Genomic DNA, 18,702 nt, shown 5'->3' with positions numbered 1-18,702 from the left:
TGTTAACAAAGGGGAATCTGGTCAAACTTGGATAGATTTCTATGGCATTGTAGCACAACTGTACAGGTGTCAAAATGTTTACCCACATGCTGATCCATGCTACATGTAGGTACAGGTGTTCATTTGCTGAATGACTATCCAGTGCCTATCATGTTGTTATCTCTGCAATATATGTGATCACTTTAATGTTGCTATGGGTGGGGTCATGTTGCTAGACATATTTGCATACATTTTTTAAATGTTCGTTCACTTGTCTATGAATCCCTGGTGTTATCTTTACCATATACATGATCATCTGACTGTTTCTATGAGCGTGGTCTTGTTGCCAGGTATATTTGCATACATTTTTCAATGTTTATTCCTTTGTCTATTAATCCCTGTTGTTATTTTCATGATATATGTGATCATTTAGCTGTTGCCATGGGCGTGGTATTGTTGCTAGGCATATTTGCATATTCTTTTTTGAATGTTTGTTCACTTGTCTACGAATCGCTGTTGTTATCTTTGTGAAATACATCACCATTTGGCTGTTACTATGGGTGTAGTCATGGTTGCTGGGGTATTTGCATACATTTTTTGAATGTTTACTCATGTACCAAATTATTTTTACCAAATATTATACATATGGAAGATGTGTAGCAAGTTTCATTAGAATCGATGCAGTAGTTTTTGTAGATAGTGTGTTCAGAGACACAGACAGAAGTATAACATACGTTTTTGCCAGTGGCTGTTGGTTTTTAGACAAGTTCATTATCACCAGATTTAAACCGAATGCCTTCCATAACGTGGTGAGGGCAAAGTCTTTCGATTTTCGTTCCTACACACAATAATTGTTGGAATGCAACAGAACATATGTGATTAGTTACGTTTTATGTACCAAATTTAAAGAATGTACTTTTAAAATATAGCCTTATAACTAAAAATCGTTAACCCAAACCCAAACCCTAACGAATATGGTAGCAATGAGATGTAGAACTGGTGGCAGCGATGGGATGCTAAAATCACATAATAATGCAAAGTTAGACAATTTATTCAGTCAAACTAAAATGTGATCCTCCTCTAATCCCAATTTCTAAAATATGACCCTCCCCCAAGAACCTCACTTGTAATTACTGACGGTTTCATACATGAATTGTACTTTTCCCCGTCTTGGTGTTGGCGATATTTGTATACAGCCATAGAGACAAAAGAGATATCTCTATTCCATCGTCTCTATGATGACACCAAATACATCTTCCTCTTCACCCAGTGTTTGAGTTTGACTTTATGTATTTTACACAACACAAGTGAAGTTAATACTGCAGGTTCATGAAGCTTTATGTTATCTGTTATAATGACTATTTGGAAGTTCGCATCATTATGTGTTGATACCTGTTTGAAATACAAATACTAGTAGTAACTCGCTGTCTTGGCACCTGTCCGATATAACTCGATGTCTTGATACCTGCCCGGTATAACTCTTTCTTGGTACCTGTCAGAATTAACCCTCTGTCTTGGTACCCATCCTCTCTAGATCTGTCTTGGTACCTATTCCATTTAACTCGGTGTCTTGGTACCCGTCCTACTTAACTCTCTAGATCTGTCTTGGTACCTATCCCATTTAACTCACTGTCTTGGTACCTGTCCAATTTCACTCTCCGTTCTTGACTACCTATACTTATAGTCGTCACTGTACTCTACGTAAATATCACACTCGATAACAATGCATATACTATGGAGGTACCCCATCCATGCACAGACTAATCCCTGGGGACTAGTCCTGAATATATCTGTAAACACGTGCGATACATGCCATGGAAATCTAGTCTGGGTGCCAAAGTGGTCGCTAAGTGGAGGTGTAAATCGTAACGATACCGTATAGGGACTAGAGTATGGAAATGTGAACAGCTGTGAATATATTTAATAAATTTTATCGATTATTTGAGAAGACAGGTTTAATTTGTGACCTGTTTTAAGCTACAAGCTAGATGTATATATAGTCTACATAAAACTGATAATACTATGATTTAAAATATCGACAACAGAATATCCCGACGATGATTTTTTTTCAAATTGTCACGAATTGTTTGAAGAGTTTGACTTTATACTGTGGACCGGACTGACGCATTAATAATATTCTCTTGTTAGGTTTATTTTTTAAAGTGCGCCCCCTATGGTGATAGTTAGCTAACCGACCTAGTTTCCGATAACGACAATCTCGAGCTTGTGCGTTGGTGATGACATTTTATACTATCAGGTCGGGTAATATTGTGAAATAATAATTTTCGGAGTGAAAGTCCTGTTTTAATTAAGGATCGGAGTAACTGTTTTTTTCTAATTAGGAAATACACTGAAAAATACTTGAGAATATTTATTTTAAAAAAGGACCGAAAAAAAGATCAATTTATCACCCAGATATTTGCACAATTTAGACTTAGAATTTAAAAAAGTGCTTATTATCGAAGTTAAAGGTCATGCACATATCCAAGGATATACTTTAATATTATGCCGTATTTTTATAACAATGTAGTTGACTTGGGAAATATTACATGGCGAAATTTATGAGAAGTTTCAAGGTGCAGTGAAGGATGACATCTATGACGTCACAAACTTATAAAGTTCAGATAAAACTATAATACTGTAAGGCTTCATAACGATATTTTCTGAAAAATCGTGATATTTTCTGGACACTGACAGGGAACTTTTGTGTTTCCACCATGGACATCTAGTAGAAGAAGGAGTTATAATAAAATAATGACTAACAGCTGTCTTTTGCGAACATATTTATGGAAAAGTTATATAAAATACATCGCAGAGATTAATTCCGTTGGCTTTTATAGTGAAAAGGTATTCTTCAATACATGGTTTAGACGCAAATAAAAAAATACCTTTGGCCTGAACGGCTTCCCATATTTAGAGGGGTTTGTATGATATTACTGAAAATTTTTATCGAAAAAGTGTGAAAATTGTCCATAGATATATGAAAATTAGATGCCTCGATGATGTACATGTTAGTTGTTGTTATTTATCGTTGAATAACCGAGTTACATGTAAACTGAAGTGACAGTCACAACCTGGCCTAATGATGCCGAATTAATATAAAACAAACACAATCAACAATATGAAAAGGGCACACAAAACATGATAGTAATAGACTACTTGTCGTAAGCGTGTTTACTCGCTACTACTGCGTTTGAAAAATACACCCCAAGAACACACATTGAAACACTGCATATGGTTTTTAGTTAGCTTGTGTGTCTATCTGTGTGTGTGTGTGTGTGTGTGTGTGTGTGTGTGTCTATCTGTGTGTGTGTGTGTGTGTGTGTGTGTGTGTGTGTGTGTGTGTCTGTCTGTGTCTGTGTGTGTGTCTGTTTGGTGTTCGGGACTGACTATCCCACCCTGTTGTTGGGGCCATAGAGGGGCAAGAAGATAATATATTTATTTAACTTTCATCATACACATATTTGCAAAACTCGCCGATTTCACTTTGTACATTACCAACTTTAGGTGAACTTGCGTTTGACTATACGGCCTCATATAAACAGTGTCTAAATTCTTTTAATATTTGCTATAGTAAATTCCGTCGATTCGAGAAATTATATTTACCTGAGATGCTTGAGTACAAATTCAGTCGATTTAAACACACCGTGGCCGATAAATACATCTATTTTACAATAATTGCATTGCCAAGCAGTTTGTCCCTTTCAATCCAACAAAAACTAATGGTACCTAATAGCTGTACAGTTGAAGATATTTGACCGTAAATGAGAACGTCGCGGAAATTGAAAATCTTTACTCAAGCTTATGCACTACAGGACTAAGTTGAAATAAGGCATGAGTAATTTGATGTCGTTGCAATATATAATATTATTATATTCGTTTTATTTTTTTTATTGTCACTTTTCAAGGAAACTTTCCTTTCTATCTTTCATCTCTATGTATGTATTATTGAGAGGTCCTACGTCTGACACTTTGGTATTAAGAAAAAAAATTGAACATTGAAATTCCGGTTTTCAAAGTTCACATTAAAATTAGGGGTTGCAAGTAAAAGTTAAAGAAGGCAATATGTTCCAAAATAAAACATGATAAGTTTAAACCATTTTACCAGAGAGAAACATGCCTTTAGAAGCACAGACATTGTATCAAAGCGTTTTTAAGAAATATTTGAAACAAAGGTACTTGAAAAACCGACATTTGGACATTGTAAATGAGAGCTTAGTTGTTCACGGAGCTGTTGTGTGTTTATACTTATATATTTCGTTAGGCTGCATGTCAGAAACATAATAAGATTATAGATGGAATATACTGTATAATGGCTGTCTACAAAACACCGCAGTCGGTCGTCGGTGTCAGGATTCGATCGTGTGCGGAAATGCATAATACCGTCATTGCTGTAACGTACCACTACTAGTACTAGTATCATTGCATTCTGACAGTGTCGATTTCTTTGGGATAGCCTTTACAATAGCGCTAGGTCACGTGACGTGAAGTTACCATAGAGCGCTGCCATACAAAGTCATGTGATAAACAAAATAGTATGGTGACAACAAACCTGAGCGCGCGGCATCACTGACGGAGACCCTTTACTATCTCACCCGAAGGTCACCTCTACCAGCGCCGTACATGGGCTTCCTGGTTCGATTTCGGCTGTGAAGTGTCATCCCATATTAATGTGTAAGTACATCAAGAATGACGGAACGATCGGGAACGGCACTACCACACATTTTACAGGAATACAACCCGGAGTACAGCCAGGATGCGAGCGCTAGGTAAGCTTTTTATTGACGCTTCCTTTCTTTGACAGTCATTGTGCTAGACCAGTTCATGACCCATCTCATTTGCAAACTTTGTTGTTTCCAACAATCATGCTGCCCTCTGTGCTATATCCCCAAATGATCTGATAATGGATTAAAGGCAGACAGAGGAATAACGATTGTCAAATTAATTGTTGTCGGCCCGAGCTGAGGACGCGACGAAGCTCATTCACTCAGGTTGCAAGTCGTAATATTTCAACAACACTCAGCTCAGCGGCCCAGTGGCGAGCTATTTTTGTTCCTCTTCTCAATCATATCATTATTCACTGACACTGTGAATATCCCGTGGTCGCATGTTGCGGTATTTCTGCACCTTCTCTAATCGTTTTCATTATAAGTTCAACCTGTGAGACAGTTATTATTTTATAATCTAATTAAAAATTGCGACATTTTGTCAACAATGTTGCACCGTTAAATGATAAATATTGAGACATTTTATCGTTAATGACGTTGGAACGTCACAAATTATTGACAAAACCAACGATTTTCGTTTAAGGCTTCACGAAACCTATTGTAGAGTGTAAAAATGAAAATATAAAACAAGCGAGAAAAGAAAAAAATATGAACTATATTTATATAATTATGATATTAGTACCCAGTTCAGCGAGAAATTCCAATTAACCCATAAGTGTTAAAAGCGAATCGCGATATACCAGTTGTGCGATATCTGCAACCGGTTTGATTATTCCTTTGTTGTTAGCGCAATATGGCCCATACTTCCCACCTGTATTAACGATAATATTCAATACAGTTATAAGCAATTAAAATATAATTCGTCTGCCATCCTCTGGTTTGAGAGTAAATAAACCAACATCGCGTTCCTCAATAAACATAATATCGACAGAAAATATAATCCAATCAGCGATCGACGGCTTCTCAACGGGACACTCTTTCAGCTTTCAAAATGGCCGCTGTTTGTTGCTATTCGCGAAAATAATATCAATATGCGATAAGAACAGAATAACGTGAGGTGCTAAGCAAGTGCGTGCCAAAGGATTTTCAATGCGACTTATCAAGTTGACGTAAGTGTCCACTATTTTGTCCTTTCCGACGTAAAATAGTTCGATTTTAAAAAAAAATAATATTTTTCCGTTTGTTTTTGGTTCATACTACCAGAGCTGACCTTGAATAAAGTGCGGTCAATGCTACGAGAAGCAAATTTTGGTTGTTTCAATTTTGGCATTGAATGTAGAACAGTAAATTCGATGCAAAATGTTTTAACGCTAATCCGGAAAGATGTAATAAATTTTCCATTCCAATTTCCTGGTTGTTGACAGGTGCTCATATCCATTAAAAACCGAGCTACTGCAATAAGGTACGAACACCATTTGTTTGCGAAATTCGCGCCTTCTGAAAATTTAGATTTCAAGAAAAAAAATATTTTTGCAAAAATTGATTGAATTTGTTGGAGAAAATTCAAGATCTTATTAAATAAGGTTACATATTTGATTTCAATAGAGTAAAAACGATATTAACACGAGTATTAGCTTTAGTTATCAACAAAAGTGTACACTTCTCAGAACAACACGGTTCGACGGTTTATAATAGACAGGTCAGCAAAGTGAAAACAAGTCCGGGAAAATACATTCTAGGAATGTTTAGTTTGAAATGTAATGTAAATTAAATCATTTACATAAAGCAAGTGCATGGAGAGTGAATTTTGATGAAAATGATGGCTAGATTGCAACATTACTAAAACAAATAGTATTCAAGTAATATTTCACTTACAGTGGGGTGGGATATGTCAAATCAGCTGTGTGGACAATCATCTCAACTCAAAAATAAACATACAGTTTTCAGTGATATAAAGTCAATTGTCTTATATCACTGAGGGAATGACACATATTTTCAGGTTAGATATATTGATAGCATGCATTGATATGCCATTGTATTAGTTGCTTTACACCTTCATTATCACAAATTTAGAAGCAATGTTACCCAACATCTGGGAAACATTTTTGTGTTACTCTGTAGTAGGAAGTAGGATTTTTATTTAAATATTCACTTTTATTGTGTTAGCTTTGCAGCATTTGGCTTGAGAAACCTATGTGAACTGCTCTATTTATGGAGAAGGGGTTGAGATTAAAAATAAGGTCATGGTCATATATGAGTCATTTCCCAGTAAATGTGAGTCACCCAGAATGCATAAAGAGTTAAGCTGCCATGATCTTTCAGTTGCCGTTCATGTCAAATTTTTGATAAGATTTTCATTCTTATCAAATTTACATGCATCAACTATTTGTCACTTACTAAAACCATTGATAGTGAAGGTTTAGTTAAACGCTGGTAAATTTAAAGAAAATATGATATTTCCTTTGTTCTTCCTGTTATATTTCAAATAAAAATATTGTTTTATTTTTGATCGAATATCTATATGATTTCTTTCCTGACAAAAACGTGTACTTTATGTCATTTTGTTGGATTTCTCTGTTGATTTTTATGATATTACAGTATTGAATAATAACAGGATTCATGGAATATGTTACGTATCTTTGGTACATCATACAAAAACATTTTAAAATGAAAATAGGAATGGAGTTGATATCTGTTTCTATGGTAATTTGAAAAGCTGAATGTCATTGTATAATATGCAATACCCATGGTGAAGTAAACACAGTATGGGAATGAGCTGTAGTGAAAATGTATGATTAAAACAGAGCAAGTTATTTATCGTATTCAGTGTATTCTTGAAATTTTTATGAAAATTTTTCATTTATATAAACCATGTTATTTTTTATGAAAAGTTAGACTGGTTGAATCACCTTCTGATTCCATGGTCAAAGGGAATCTGTGTCTGTTGGTGTCATGGTCAATGGGAATCTGTGTGTGTTTTAATGCCAGGAGCAAAGGGAATCTGTGTGTGTGTTTTAATGCCATGGTCAAAGAGAATCTGTGTGTGTTTTGATGCTATAGTCAAAGGGAATATGTGTGTGTTTTAATACCATGGTCAAAGAGAATCTGTGTGTGTTTTGATGCTATAGTCAAAGGGAATATGTGTGTGTTTTAATACCATGGTCAAAGAGAATCTGTGTGTGCTTCATCAAAAGGTTTGTTCTCAAACATTGACCCATTACTCATCCTCCATAAAACAAGGACAGATGATGTATTTTTTGGTTTAAGGTTAAAATGTTTTGAATCGCTCATATTTCATTTGTTGTTGTCATGTCAGTATACAGAAATGAAGCCAGGCATCTTTGAAATACATACTGTAGGTCGAATTTGTCTATTCTAAGTATTATAGTCTTATTGATTGTTTTATCCCAAACTGTAATCTGCTGAAGAGTCTTTTGTGTAGTAAGTATGTCGGGCTGAATGACCCACATGTGTTAGGTCATACCTCATTGACCTGTTGTGGTATTTTGATATAGACCACCTTATAGTATAAAACTTGTGATTTATTGACAACAGATACCCTCTTTTAAAGCTCTTTTTATGTTCACACAAAACTTGATCCCCATTTTTATTTTACTCAAGTGTAAATATTTTATTACTTTGAAATACTTTCCCACCCTTGTGGCTGAAATGTTTCTCAGAGTTTTGATGGGTCATTAATAAAGATAATGCGTGGCGAGACAAAATAGTATACTTTTCACACTTTTTGGTGAATGTTGTTTTGTCAGTAGTATTCACATTATTTTCTTCTTCTTAAATTTGTTCAAATTGGGTCCATATGGCAAAGACACATTTCATTAGCATTTCCGTGAAAAAATATTGCAATACTCTCAGCAGTTTAGTCATTGTTTAAAACTATGGTGTGACGCTCCGAATTGATTTCTGATATAGTGTATGACAAATTATTTTGGGCTGAGTGATAAAATAAGAATTGAAGTATGTTTATATTGATAAAGATATGCTGTTATATCACTGGCTGGCTATGTAAGGATTCAAAAATTAAAAATATGTAACATCAAGGTCTCTGGGTCATCACTGATAGAAAAAAAAATATGAAACCAATAGGCTTATTTTTGAAAAAAGACAACTTGAAAATGACCTTGCCTAATAGTGACATAAATGAAAGATTGTGTTGAATCATTTCCTTTTTACGGATTCAAATTTGAATCATTGTAATGTCTTACTGTGTAGAAATCACTTGATGATTGCATTGCATGAGTTTACGGGTTGACCCCTCGGTTGTCAAGAAAACCAGATATGCTGCCCACTAAGTGTTGCTAAGGAAACCTTTGTGACAGAGTGTGATACAAACCAATTGAAATATTAAAAAGGAATCTACAGGAAACTGCAATATTGATCAAATTGGTTGCCATAGTGACTGAAGTAAACATAGCAGTAATAATCAGCAGTGGGGGTCTGCCTGTTGCATTCAATAGCTGTCATCTGTAAAGCCATGGAATGACATGTAATGAAAACAAGGTCAGTCCGTGTTGTCATTGGTCCAATTACCAAAATTAGCCATTCCTTTCTTCTTCAAATCAAATTTCAGAAGAAAATTGATAATTTTACTTTCTTTGAACCGTCGATTGATGTTTTTCCTTTTTCAAGTTCATTAATGTAGTCCAAAATATTTCTAAAATAATTTAGATTTTAATCTGTAGTTTGACCCTTCAATTTTTTTATTATTTTTTTATTATTTTTTTTTTTACAAAAGTGATTATTTGAAATTCTTAAAATGAATAAAAAAAAAGCATAGCAAACAATGTCCTGTGAACTTTTTAGTCTAAATTTCATGAATCCAAATATTTGTAAAATGTTATGTTTTAGCTTGTTGAAAGTAACAACTAACAATGTAATAAAGGTAAGTTGTGTACAGTTCATACAGAAAGTCATATCATAACCACCACTACTGTTGTTTTCCTCTTTGTACTAATCACTTTTACTTGTCGTGATTAAGAAGATCCATGATTATTTGAAAGGGTTCAGTCATAACATATTGTCCTACATTGTAAGGTCAGTCCATTCATATCAAGATATACGCCCCAATATATGTACCCCCTGGTAGGATTACATACACAGATGGAAATCACAAACATAGTCTACATAAATGTCAAATCAGCCAGCCCGAATAAATATCAAAAATATTCACTTGACCTGCTCTAAATTAAAACATTCCAGGCCCCAGTACAGACTTTGGTTACCATTATTAAAGACAAGATTAAAATATATAGCAACTATTTTATATCATGAGAGTTATGGTAGATTTGTAACTTAGGTTACAAATTAGCGTTAAAATGTTTAAAATGGTATGCTTTTTAAGAGCAGATATTAAAGCAAATATGATACAAACAAATCACAGATTTTATCGCACACTTCATGTTGTCAATGACTGTAGTAAATTTTCATGATACAAACAGACTTGAAATCATAAAGTCTGAATGTGTCACAACTATAGGTTTTCACATCTTCCACATTGATGGATACATTGTTTATTTAGCCTCAGCGTCAAGTCAAAATTGATTGCTGATAATTAAAAACACAGAGCAAGGAGGTACAGGTGTATTTCAACTACCAAATGTAAATATTGTCAAATAGTTTGAAGGCAAAAGCTGATTTATGCAGGCAACGTATTCTTTGTACTGTACTGTGCTGTGCTGTACTGTACTGTGCTGTACTGTGCTGTACTGTACTGTACTGGTATTGTACTGTGCTATGCTGTACTGTACTGTGCTGTGCTGTACTGTACTGAACTGTATTGTGCTGTACAGTACTGTACTGTACTATAGATTTTATACAACAGAATATTTAATAGGATAAATTTGTTTTGTTCCATAAGGGACAGTTGAGTAGTATTGTAAAGAAGAAGATGAAAATACAAGTTGTCAGAATTTAAAAAATGCAAAAAAATATACTAATCTTCTATTATAAACAAATGGAGTAGTATTTGTCTCTTCAGAAATAATGTAATATAAAATCAAATATGAAAAAATGAAGTCGTGTGTGTTAAAAATATGGGAGTATGAAGAATCCTTTCAGTTTATATACAATCTATTCTAGTCGCCCTATTCCCTTGATGTCAGCAGAAAGTGTGAATAAATGTCACCTATTATGATATGTTTTCAGACAAAATTTATTACCAATTTGGCATTGTAATCACAACATTAATTATATATTATTATTTTCATAAATGATGATGTGTGCATGACTTGGTTATAGAATACTTGTTAGTCCTGTAGCGTTCACACGAAGGATACATACCCAAGGCGGTAATGTGAAAAACAAGTATATAAATGGGTTTCTAGTTCACAAATTCGTCTCCTGGAAGGACGAGCGAAAATTCAAAATCAAAATGTCAAGTAGGATAGCAGAAATGGTGTAGTAGTGTTAGTGCTTCATGATGTAGTAGTGTTAGCGCTTCATGGTGTAGTAGTGTTAGTGCTTCATGGTGTAGTAGTGCTAGTGCTTCATGGTGGAGTAGTGTTAGTGCTTCATGGTGTAGTAGTGTTAGTGCTTCATGGTGTAGTAGTGTTAGTGCATCATGGTGGAGTAGTGTTAGTGCTTCATGGTGTAGTAGTGTTAGTGCTTCATGGTGTAGTAGTGCTAGTGCTTCATGGTGGAGTAGTGTTAGTGCTTCATGGTGGAGTAGTGTTAGCGCTTCATGGTGTAGTAGTGTTAGTGCATCATGGTGGAGTAGTGTTAGTGCTTCATGGTGTAGTAGTGTTAGTGCTTCATGGTGTAGTAGTGTTAGTGCTTCATGGTGTAGTAGTGTTAGTGCTTCATGGTGTAGTAGTGTTAGTGCTTCATGGTGTAGTAGTGTTAGTGCATCATGATGTAGTAGTGTTAGTGCTTCATGGTGTAGTAGTGTTAGTGCTTCATGGTGTAGTAGTGTTAGTGCTTCATGGTGTAGTAGTGTTAGTGCTTCATGGTGGAGTAGTGTTAGTGCTTCATGGTGTAGTAGTGTTAGTGCTTCATGGTGTAGTAGTGTTAGTGCTTCATGGTGTAGTAGTGTTAGTGCTTCATGGTGGAGTAGTGTTAGTGCTTCATGGTGTAGTAGTGTTAGTGCTTCATGGTGTAGTAGTGTTAGTGCATCATGGTGTAGTAGTGTTAGTGCTTCATGGTGTAGTAGTGTTAGTGCTTCATGGTGGAGTAGTGTTAGTGCTTCATGGTTTAGTAGTGTTAGTGCTTCATGGTGTAGTAGTGTTAGTGCTTCATGGTGTAGTAGTGTTAGTGCATCATGGTGTAGTAGTGCTAGTGCTTCATGGTGTAGTAGTGTTAGTGCTTCATGGTGTAGTAGTGTTAGCGCTTCATGGTGTAGTAGTGTTAGTGCTTCATGGTGGAGTAGTGTTAGTGCTTCATGGTGTAGTAGTGTTAGTGCTTCATGGTGTAGTAGTGTTAGTGCTTCATGGTGGAGTAGTGTTAGTGCTTCATGTGTACAGGTTGGCTAATGAGATCTAACTGAAATAGTTTATTTGAACAAACACCTTTATTTTTCTTCAGGTTTTAGGTTTATCGAAGCTCTAACTTCGACAGACTTTGGAATAATAAATATTTTATTATTTGATGTCAAAATTTATTGACTGGTAATAACACCATAAGCAGTCCAAATGGTAGCATTTTGTTCTTCTCATATGTTTTGTAGTGAGTACATAAGGTCTGATTACAGCTAACTTTTGTGGCATTTACAAATAATTAGCTGGATACCTCTATACGTGCCAATACATTTTTTTTTATTCTGTTGATATTAAGTTCTCTGTGATCATGATATGCTTAGTGAAAAATCAATAGCCAATACCTGTATTCTGATGAAAACAAGAACACTTATAGTAATTTCACTCCAATTATACACCAAAAAAGTGACATTTTATGCCAGAATTTTGAACATTATCAGGTTGTAGCAAGTAATGTAAATTGGCAATGCTGGTGGATCCCCAAAGTGATGACTAATGAAATTGTTAATGATATTTCTATAATTGAAAACTCCCATGTGAATAAAATAATGAATTAAATGCCAGTAGTTTTCCTTGAATATACTCTATGTCATCCAAGGTTAATGTAATTAACAGAGAACAGTTTAATTGGCTATCTGTGTAGATGTTGTAACAAATTGTAGCTCTATCCTGCAGTGATGGTGCTCTGTAAGATTAATGGGTTTGATAATATCGATACAAAAGTTGGGTATTGAAACCAATCTATGCAACAATGTTTCTGTAGTTTGTGTATATTATATTACCCATATAAACAGCAAAATTAAACACTTGTGTAACTTTTATTCCCTTATCATTAAACAAACAAATAACATAAGCATCACTGAGCTACTTGTGAACAAGTTTGATCATGAAAATCCCTGTACCTGGGTGTCAGGCTATTACTGTATAAAGTGTCACGTCATGGAATTTTAGGCGTCTTTAGTTTGTTTTCATTGATTTTGCATTGTAACTGTAGTTTTTGCCAGTTGCCTTGTATTTCTTTTGTATATTTGTTTTGGGGTCCACGTTTATACACGTAGGTGTTCGTCACCTGTGTGAACTACCTGACTAATATCAAAGTGAAATAAGTAAATAAATAACTAAATTCATTTGTACTGTATTTCTGTAGTTTGGTTATATTGTATTCGCTATATAAACAACAAAATTAAACATTCTCTTGATATTGTGTTCTTTTGTCATTACAAGAAAAATGAATATTCCGAATAGTGCCCTGGGTATTTTCCTTTATTCACTTTTACTATTTTTTAGACAGTTTATTTGCATTTCATCAATTCAATAGTACCAGCTTTTCCTGTTACTAGTTAATTGTTCAGTTTTCCCATTTTGAAATTATTATATGTAAACATTGAGAAATTAAGAGAAAATTCTGAAAAGTGACAAAATGTATTTTGTAATTTTAGCTATTTTTTTAGTACCCCGGTAATTAGTAAATATTAAAAATAATGTGCTAATTTTTTCTAACTGCTAGTGTATTTATTAATAACAATTATAATAATTCAGAAATTAGGAGTAAAGAGTAATTATGTAATCGTAAAATTAACATATTATCGTAGTTTGATTCCATCTTCCTTGGTATGTGATATTACTAGAGAAAGCTAAATCAGAAATAAAAAAGATCCCATAATATCACTAGAATCTGTTTAAAAAAAAATCTATGGTTAAATTTCATTGCTTTCATTGCTACAGAGGAAATCTTTTGGTCGTTATATCTCATTCTTTAATTTTCATAAAAGATTTTTTTTTTTAAATTTCAGAGTATAATTTCTAAGCCTCACCATATGCAATGAAGGAATTTAATGACAGTGTTTTGCATTGTCAATTTCAAAAGCAAAATGGGTTGTGAGTGTTGAGGTGGTTGCCATGGTAACCCAGTGAGGCTATGACGTCATTGTTTAGTGTGAAGTCTGACCTGTAATCACAGTGTACAGCTTCAATGGAATGCATTGAATATTGAATGCCATAGCTTGAAGTGTGCATTGATGTGGTAAACACAATACAGTGATGTATAAATAGCTGGTCTCCACTAGGGACGGACTTACAATATATTATAAACATATATTTATATGTGACCCGTACAGTCATCAAATATACAGCGACAAAAATGCACTTAATAATGGTTCATAACATTTTTATGAATTGAGAAATAGAGATTTTATTTGGATGGAAAAAATATAGTTTGAGCAATCACAGGGTACTTTGCATGTAAATTAGACAATCTTCGAAGCAATTTTCCATTAATTTTATAAAGAACACCGTAAACAGATCACAAGAAAACAGTGATTTTTTATTCAGGCATATATCTCCATTTTAAGATTATTTCTTTAATCTGTTTCTAATAATATACACATAACAAAACACAGAAAAAGGAAAATTGGTATATAAGAAACATTGTGTGAAATATGCAAAATGATGAAGTTTGAGATATGGATTCTAAACAGATTGGGTATTATTTGACACTTTCAGTGGCAGATCACCAAGGCCTCAAGAAAAAATAAACAAGAAAGATGACAAAGAAACTGAAACAACAGCAACAACAGCAAGTCCAGCTGAGACCAAAGAAAAACATTCAGGAGAAAAGAGAAGCAAAAGCAAGACAGGAAAGGAGTCACCACAGAAACCAATATCTAGAGAAAGTACCAGTGTTTATGAACGACGTATTGAACAACAGGTAGGTCACTTTATGATACAACTCACATACATGTACACACACACACACACACACACACACACACACACACACACACACACACACATACATACACACATACACACATGCATACACACATGCACGCATGTGCACGCATACACACACATGCACACACAAATAAATACAAATACATTGCATACATACACATACACACACTGGTACGCACACACACACATACATTCATACATTTTGACCCATAACGGAACATCACATAATTGGGATCTATTTGGTATGGTGACATGTACGGTATGATCGCCATACAGTTATCGGGTACATCCATTTGTTTATAATCATTCCATGATCATGGAAGTGTATGCATGTGTTCCTCATATAGTATGTATTTAAAAAAATGTTTGATACTAGTAATTTATTTAGCTATTTATATGATCTTTTCGCATTTTGTATACTTTTTATTGTCATTATAGTGATATCATTGTACATCATTGAAAGATACAAACATTATGTGTTGAAATTTGTAATGATAAAACACTGTTTAATCTCAATGTTACTCTCTGTCATACAGGTCAAAAATGAAATGACCTCAATGAAAGCCTTAAAAAATAGTGTTTATTAGGATTTCTACTTGTGTTCAATGCAGTAAAAACAAAACCGTCATCAACAGTGGCATCCATTTTTAAACAACCCCTGGCAAGCCATCATGTGAATTATTCAATGTTCTATCCAAAGGTCAAAAGAGACTTAGTTTTGAAGATGAAATTTTGATGTATCAATGAGTTTTACACAAATGTCAAATAGGAGAAATTCGTTGTCCCTTCCAGCTAATAGATTTGTTAACACCCACACAACTGTAGACCACACAAATAAATAATTATAGGGCAATTTATGTAAGATTTCCTGAAGGAGATCAAAAATCAGATAGGTGGTATTTTAAGATGCCTGTCAATTCCTGTCATCATGAATTAATCACAGTGAAATGACATCAAGTTAAAACATTTCATGATTTGTGAACTCGGGGTCAGACATATACTCACAATTTCAGATAAATCATGTGTAAAGTTGTTGCCAATGGCATTACATCTTTATAGCATCATTTTGTTCCAGCTTGATCTTTTAAGATCTTCTTTGTTTGTAGTTGTTGTTGTCCCCTCATAAAGAAGAGCACATTTGATGAGGTGGACATTTCTGTCCATATTTTCTGTTCATTTGGTGAATTTCTGTAAATAAATAAATAAATAAATAGATAAATCACATACAACATTATTGTTTACAGTAGCCCTTATATATGTATTATTTGTCTCCCTGGTACTTTATCACCTCATAACATAAAGTAAATTTGGTTCTTTTCTCCATATTTTTCTTTTTTGTATGACTACCTCATTTTTTCTATTCACAAGATACTTCTTTTGTAATTGATGATATTTCATGAACTAAAACTTTTGTAGGCAATCCAAGGATGTAGGAAATGCTATAACAGTCAGAAAACAGAGAGGTTATCATTATTCATACAAATTTCATGGTTGAGTAAGACTTTCATTTATAATACTTTTCTGAAAAGTGGGCAGTGTACATTCAAACAATTATCAAATTAAGGATGTGATAATAAATAATAATGTTGGTTTTTATATAGCTTTCCTACTCTGTGCTCAAAGCGCTTTACATTTACAACATTTTAACATAGATTTAGTGGGAATTTAGATCTTACTGTGATTTAGTTCAGTTCACTCCAGATAGAGGGATAAGGTATCTGCAGATAATACAAATTCTTTGATGTAGGCAGTCATAGACATTCCTGAAGGCATTGACTGATTTAACATTGACAACACTTTCTGGTGACTTGTTCCACTTGTTCTGGATCAGAAGAATTTCCTGGTATTTAGTTTCCTAAGACATCCACAAAGAATTAAGTATATGTTGTAATTAATCTTAATCTCTTACCTCTAGGCCTACCATTTGTTATATTTGATAGAAGTTCATTTTTATCAAAGTCTACAATGTCATCAGTGTTTCACCAATTCACAAACTTAGATACAACTACTTGATAATTTTGATTTACTTGGCCAGGTACATTACGTTATCATAACTTGACATACTTGCAGTGTTTCGGTAACTTTCTGGTTTTTGTTTGATGAATTTTCCTGACACACTTTTATCATGACCTTCTTGCAAGGTCAATTAAATCTTATCAAGTAAAGGAGCTGTGTAAGTACATGATGGTTCATTTGCATAACAATAGACAGTTATTGTTCTACAGCAGCTGCAAGTGTTTACAAAAGATTATTTCCACAATGTAAGAACAATGTGTATTGTTTCTGAAGTGAATTATGGTCTGTGGTCTTTTGAAATAGATAAAATCATTGGCTTTTTAGCACTGACTGAACCAAATTTTTATTGAATCATATGTTGTTCTACACTTCTCGTAGTAATGGCCATTTTTTCCCACCCATTGGAATGTCATATAATTTGACAGCTTGGCGTCTCAGAACACCGCACACAATTGGCTACATGAGATTGCATACCAGCCATCCAGTTGACCCCTCAAATTGATCAAACGTGGCCTTTGTTGTGTTCAAATTTGAATGACGTATATGTAAATGTGGCGTGGAAACGTTAAACAAACATAAGTATACAAGTTATTATTTACTTAGCTTTGTATATACCTCTTCTCAAGATTGAATGGGCGGTTTTTGAATGGAACAAGCATGGCTTCCAATTGTACAAATGACTCAAACACTAAGTGCAATGTGGGCGTTGGGAGTCATGCAAGAATTTCTGCACTTTCAGTTTGAAATACTTGAACACACCTTCATGAAATGTGAGTTGTACTTGTAGCTTGATATTTTTTTGTAGAAATAAAGAAATTTAAAAAGGAGAGGAAAATTATTTGTGATTTTTGTTTCTGTATTTTTTGTCAGTGACGACTGATGTGAAATTTGTGACAAATTGATTTGATACAGTTCTTAGCCAATTGCTGTACACTATACATCATGATTCTTATGCAACCAATCAAAATTGCAGTTACTGACAGAGAGTTCAAATTTAATTATCAGCAGTAACCTTGAAAGTGAAAAGCACTCAATAAAAGTCAATTAAACAAATAGCTCAAACACTTTTGAGATGTAGTTTGAGTTCTTGGGTCTTTGAAACCTTGAAGAAAGAGTCAGGCTGTCTCTACCTATTTTGTAAATGGTAGTGTCCATTATTTATTTTTTGGGGCTTGCCATCTTTTATGTTAGTATTGGTGAATAATGGGAGGCACTCATGAATGGTTAACAAAGGGGTATTTGGGCAAGAACTTCATTCAAGACCTCCAGCTGCTGACTCACAGCATAGCAACCCACCTTACTTTTTATGACAGATTTACTGTACTCATTCATGTATACCAGTGATTGACCAAGGTAAGTTAGAAAACCACTGCTAAGATAACTACTGCCATCGCTACCAGTAATATATTTTATGTACTTTAATAGTAACTAGTAGTAATTCTCATAAGTCATGCAAGAAATTTCTTTGTGTAGATTTGTAAGTTAATTATTTTTTTTGAATTGAAACTGACAGTTAACTGTTTGAATTTTTAAAATAATTTACCATGGGCCCCCCTAGGTGTTTTCAGAGTGGACCTCAACAGCAAAGTTCAGGATTCTTGAAGGATACCCACACTACTTCCTGTATGTTTTTACAGCTTTATTATCCTTGCATGATTACAGTTTCATAAATGGATATACCGGTAATGTCTTCAGATACTCTAGTGAAAGAAAACAAGATACACCACTTTACATAGGGGCAAGTTAACCGCAGGCAGTAAGTGTGACTCAGAAGTATGTGTTTGGTGTCAAATAGTGTTACGAAGTGAACAGTTTAAACC

The 18,702-nt window shown here is 34.2% G+C and overlaps 2 protein-coding genes across 4 annotated transcripts in view; one reads left to right on the top strand and one right to left on the bottom strand.

Moving 5' to 3' along the window:
- LOC144441448 (cortactin-binding protein 2-like) overlaps positions 1 to 4,574 on the bottom strand; it is a 57,252-nt gene extending 52,678 nt beyond the window's left edge. For both annotated transcript variants that reach the window (XM_078131034.1, XM_078131026.1), the window contains exon 1: positions 4,532 to 4,574. The gene's annotated coding sequence lies outside the window, so the exon portion shown is untranslated. The remainder of the gene's footprint in view (positions 1 to 4,531) is intronic.
- The window catches only part of LOC144441486 (uncharacterized), a 48,254-nt gene continuing 34,078 nt past the window's right edge, over positions 4,527 to 18,702 (top strand). For both annotated transcript variants that reach the window (XM_078131078.1, XM_078131071.1), the window contains exons 1-2: positions 4,527 to 4,748; positions 14,636 to 14,840. In XM_078131078.1, the coding sequence (XP_077987204.1) occupies positions 4,669 to 4,748; positions 14,636 to 14,840 (285 nt within the window). In that variant the 5' untranslated portion in view covers positions 4,527 to 4,668. The remainder of the gene's footprint in view (positions 4,749 to 14,635; positions 14,841 to 18,702) is intronic.

This window comes from Glandiceps talaboti, chromosome 1 (genome assembly GCF_964340395.1).
Source record: "Glandiceps talaboti chromosome 1, keGlaTala1.1, whole genome shotgun sequence".
Lineage (NCBI taxonomy): Eukaryota > Metazoa > Hemichordata > Enteropneusta > Spengelidae > Glandiceps > Glandiceps talaboti.
This window is presented reverse-complemented; position numbering and strand designations above follow the sequence as displayed.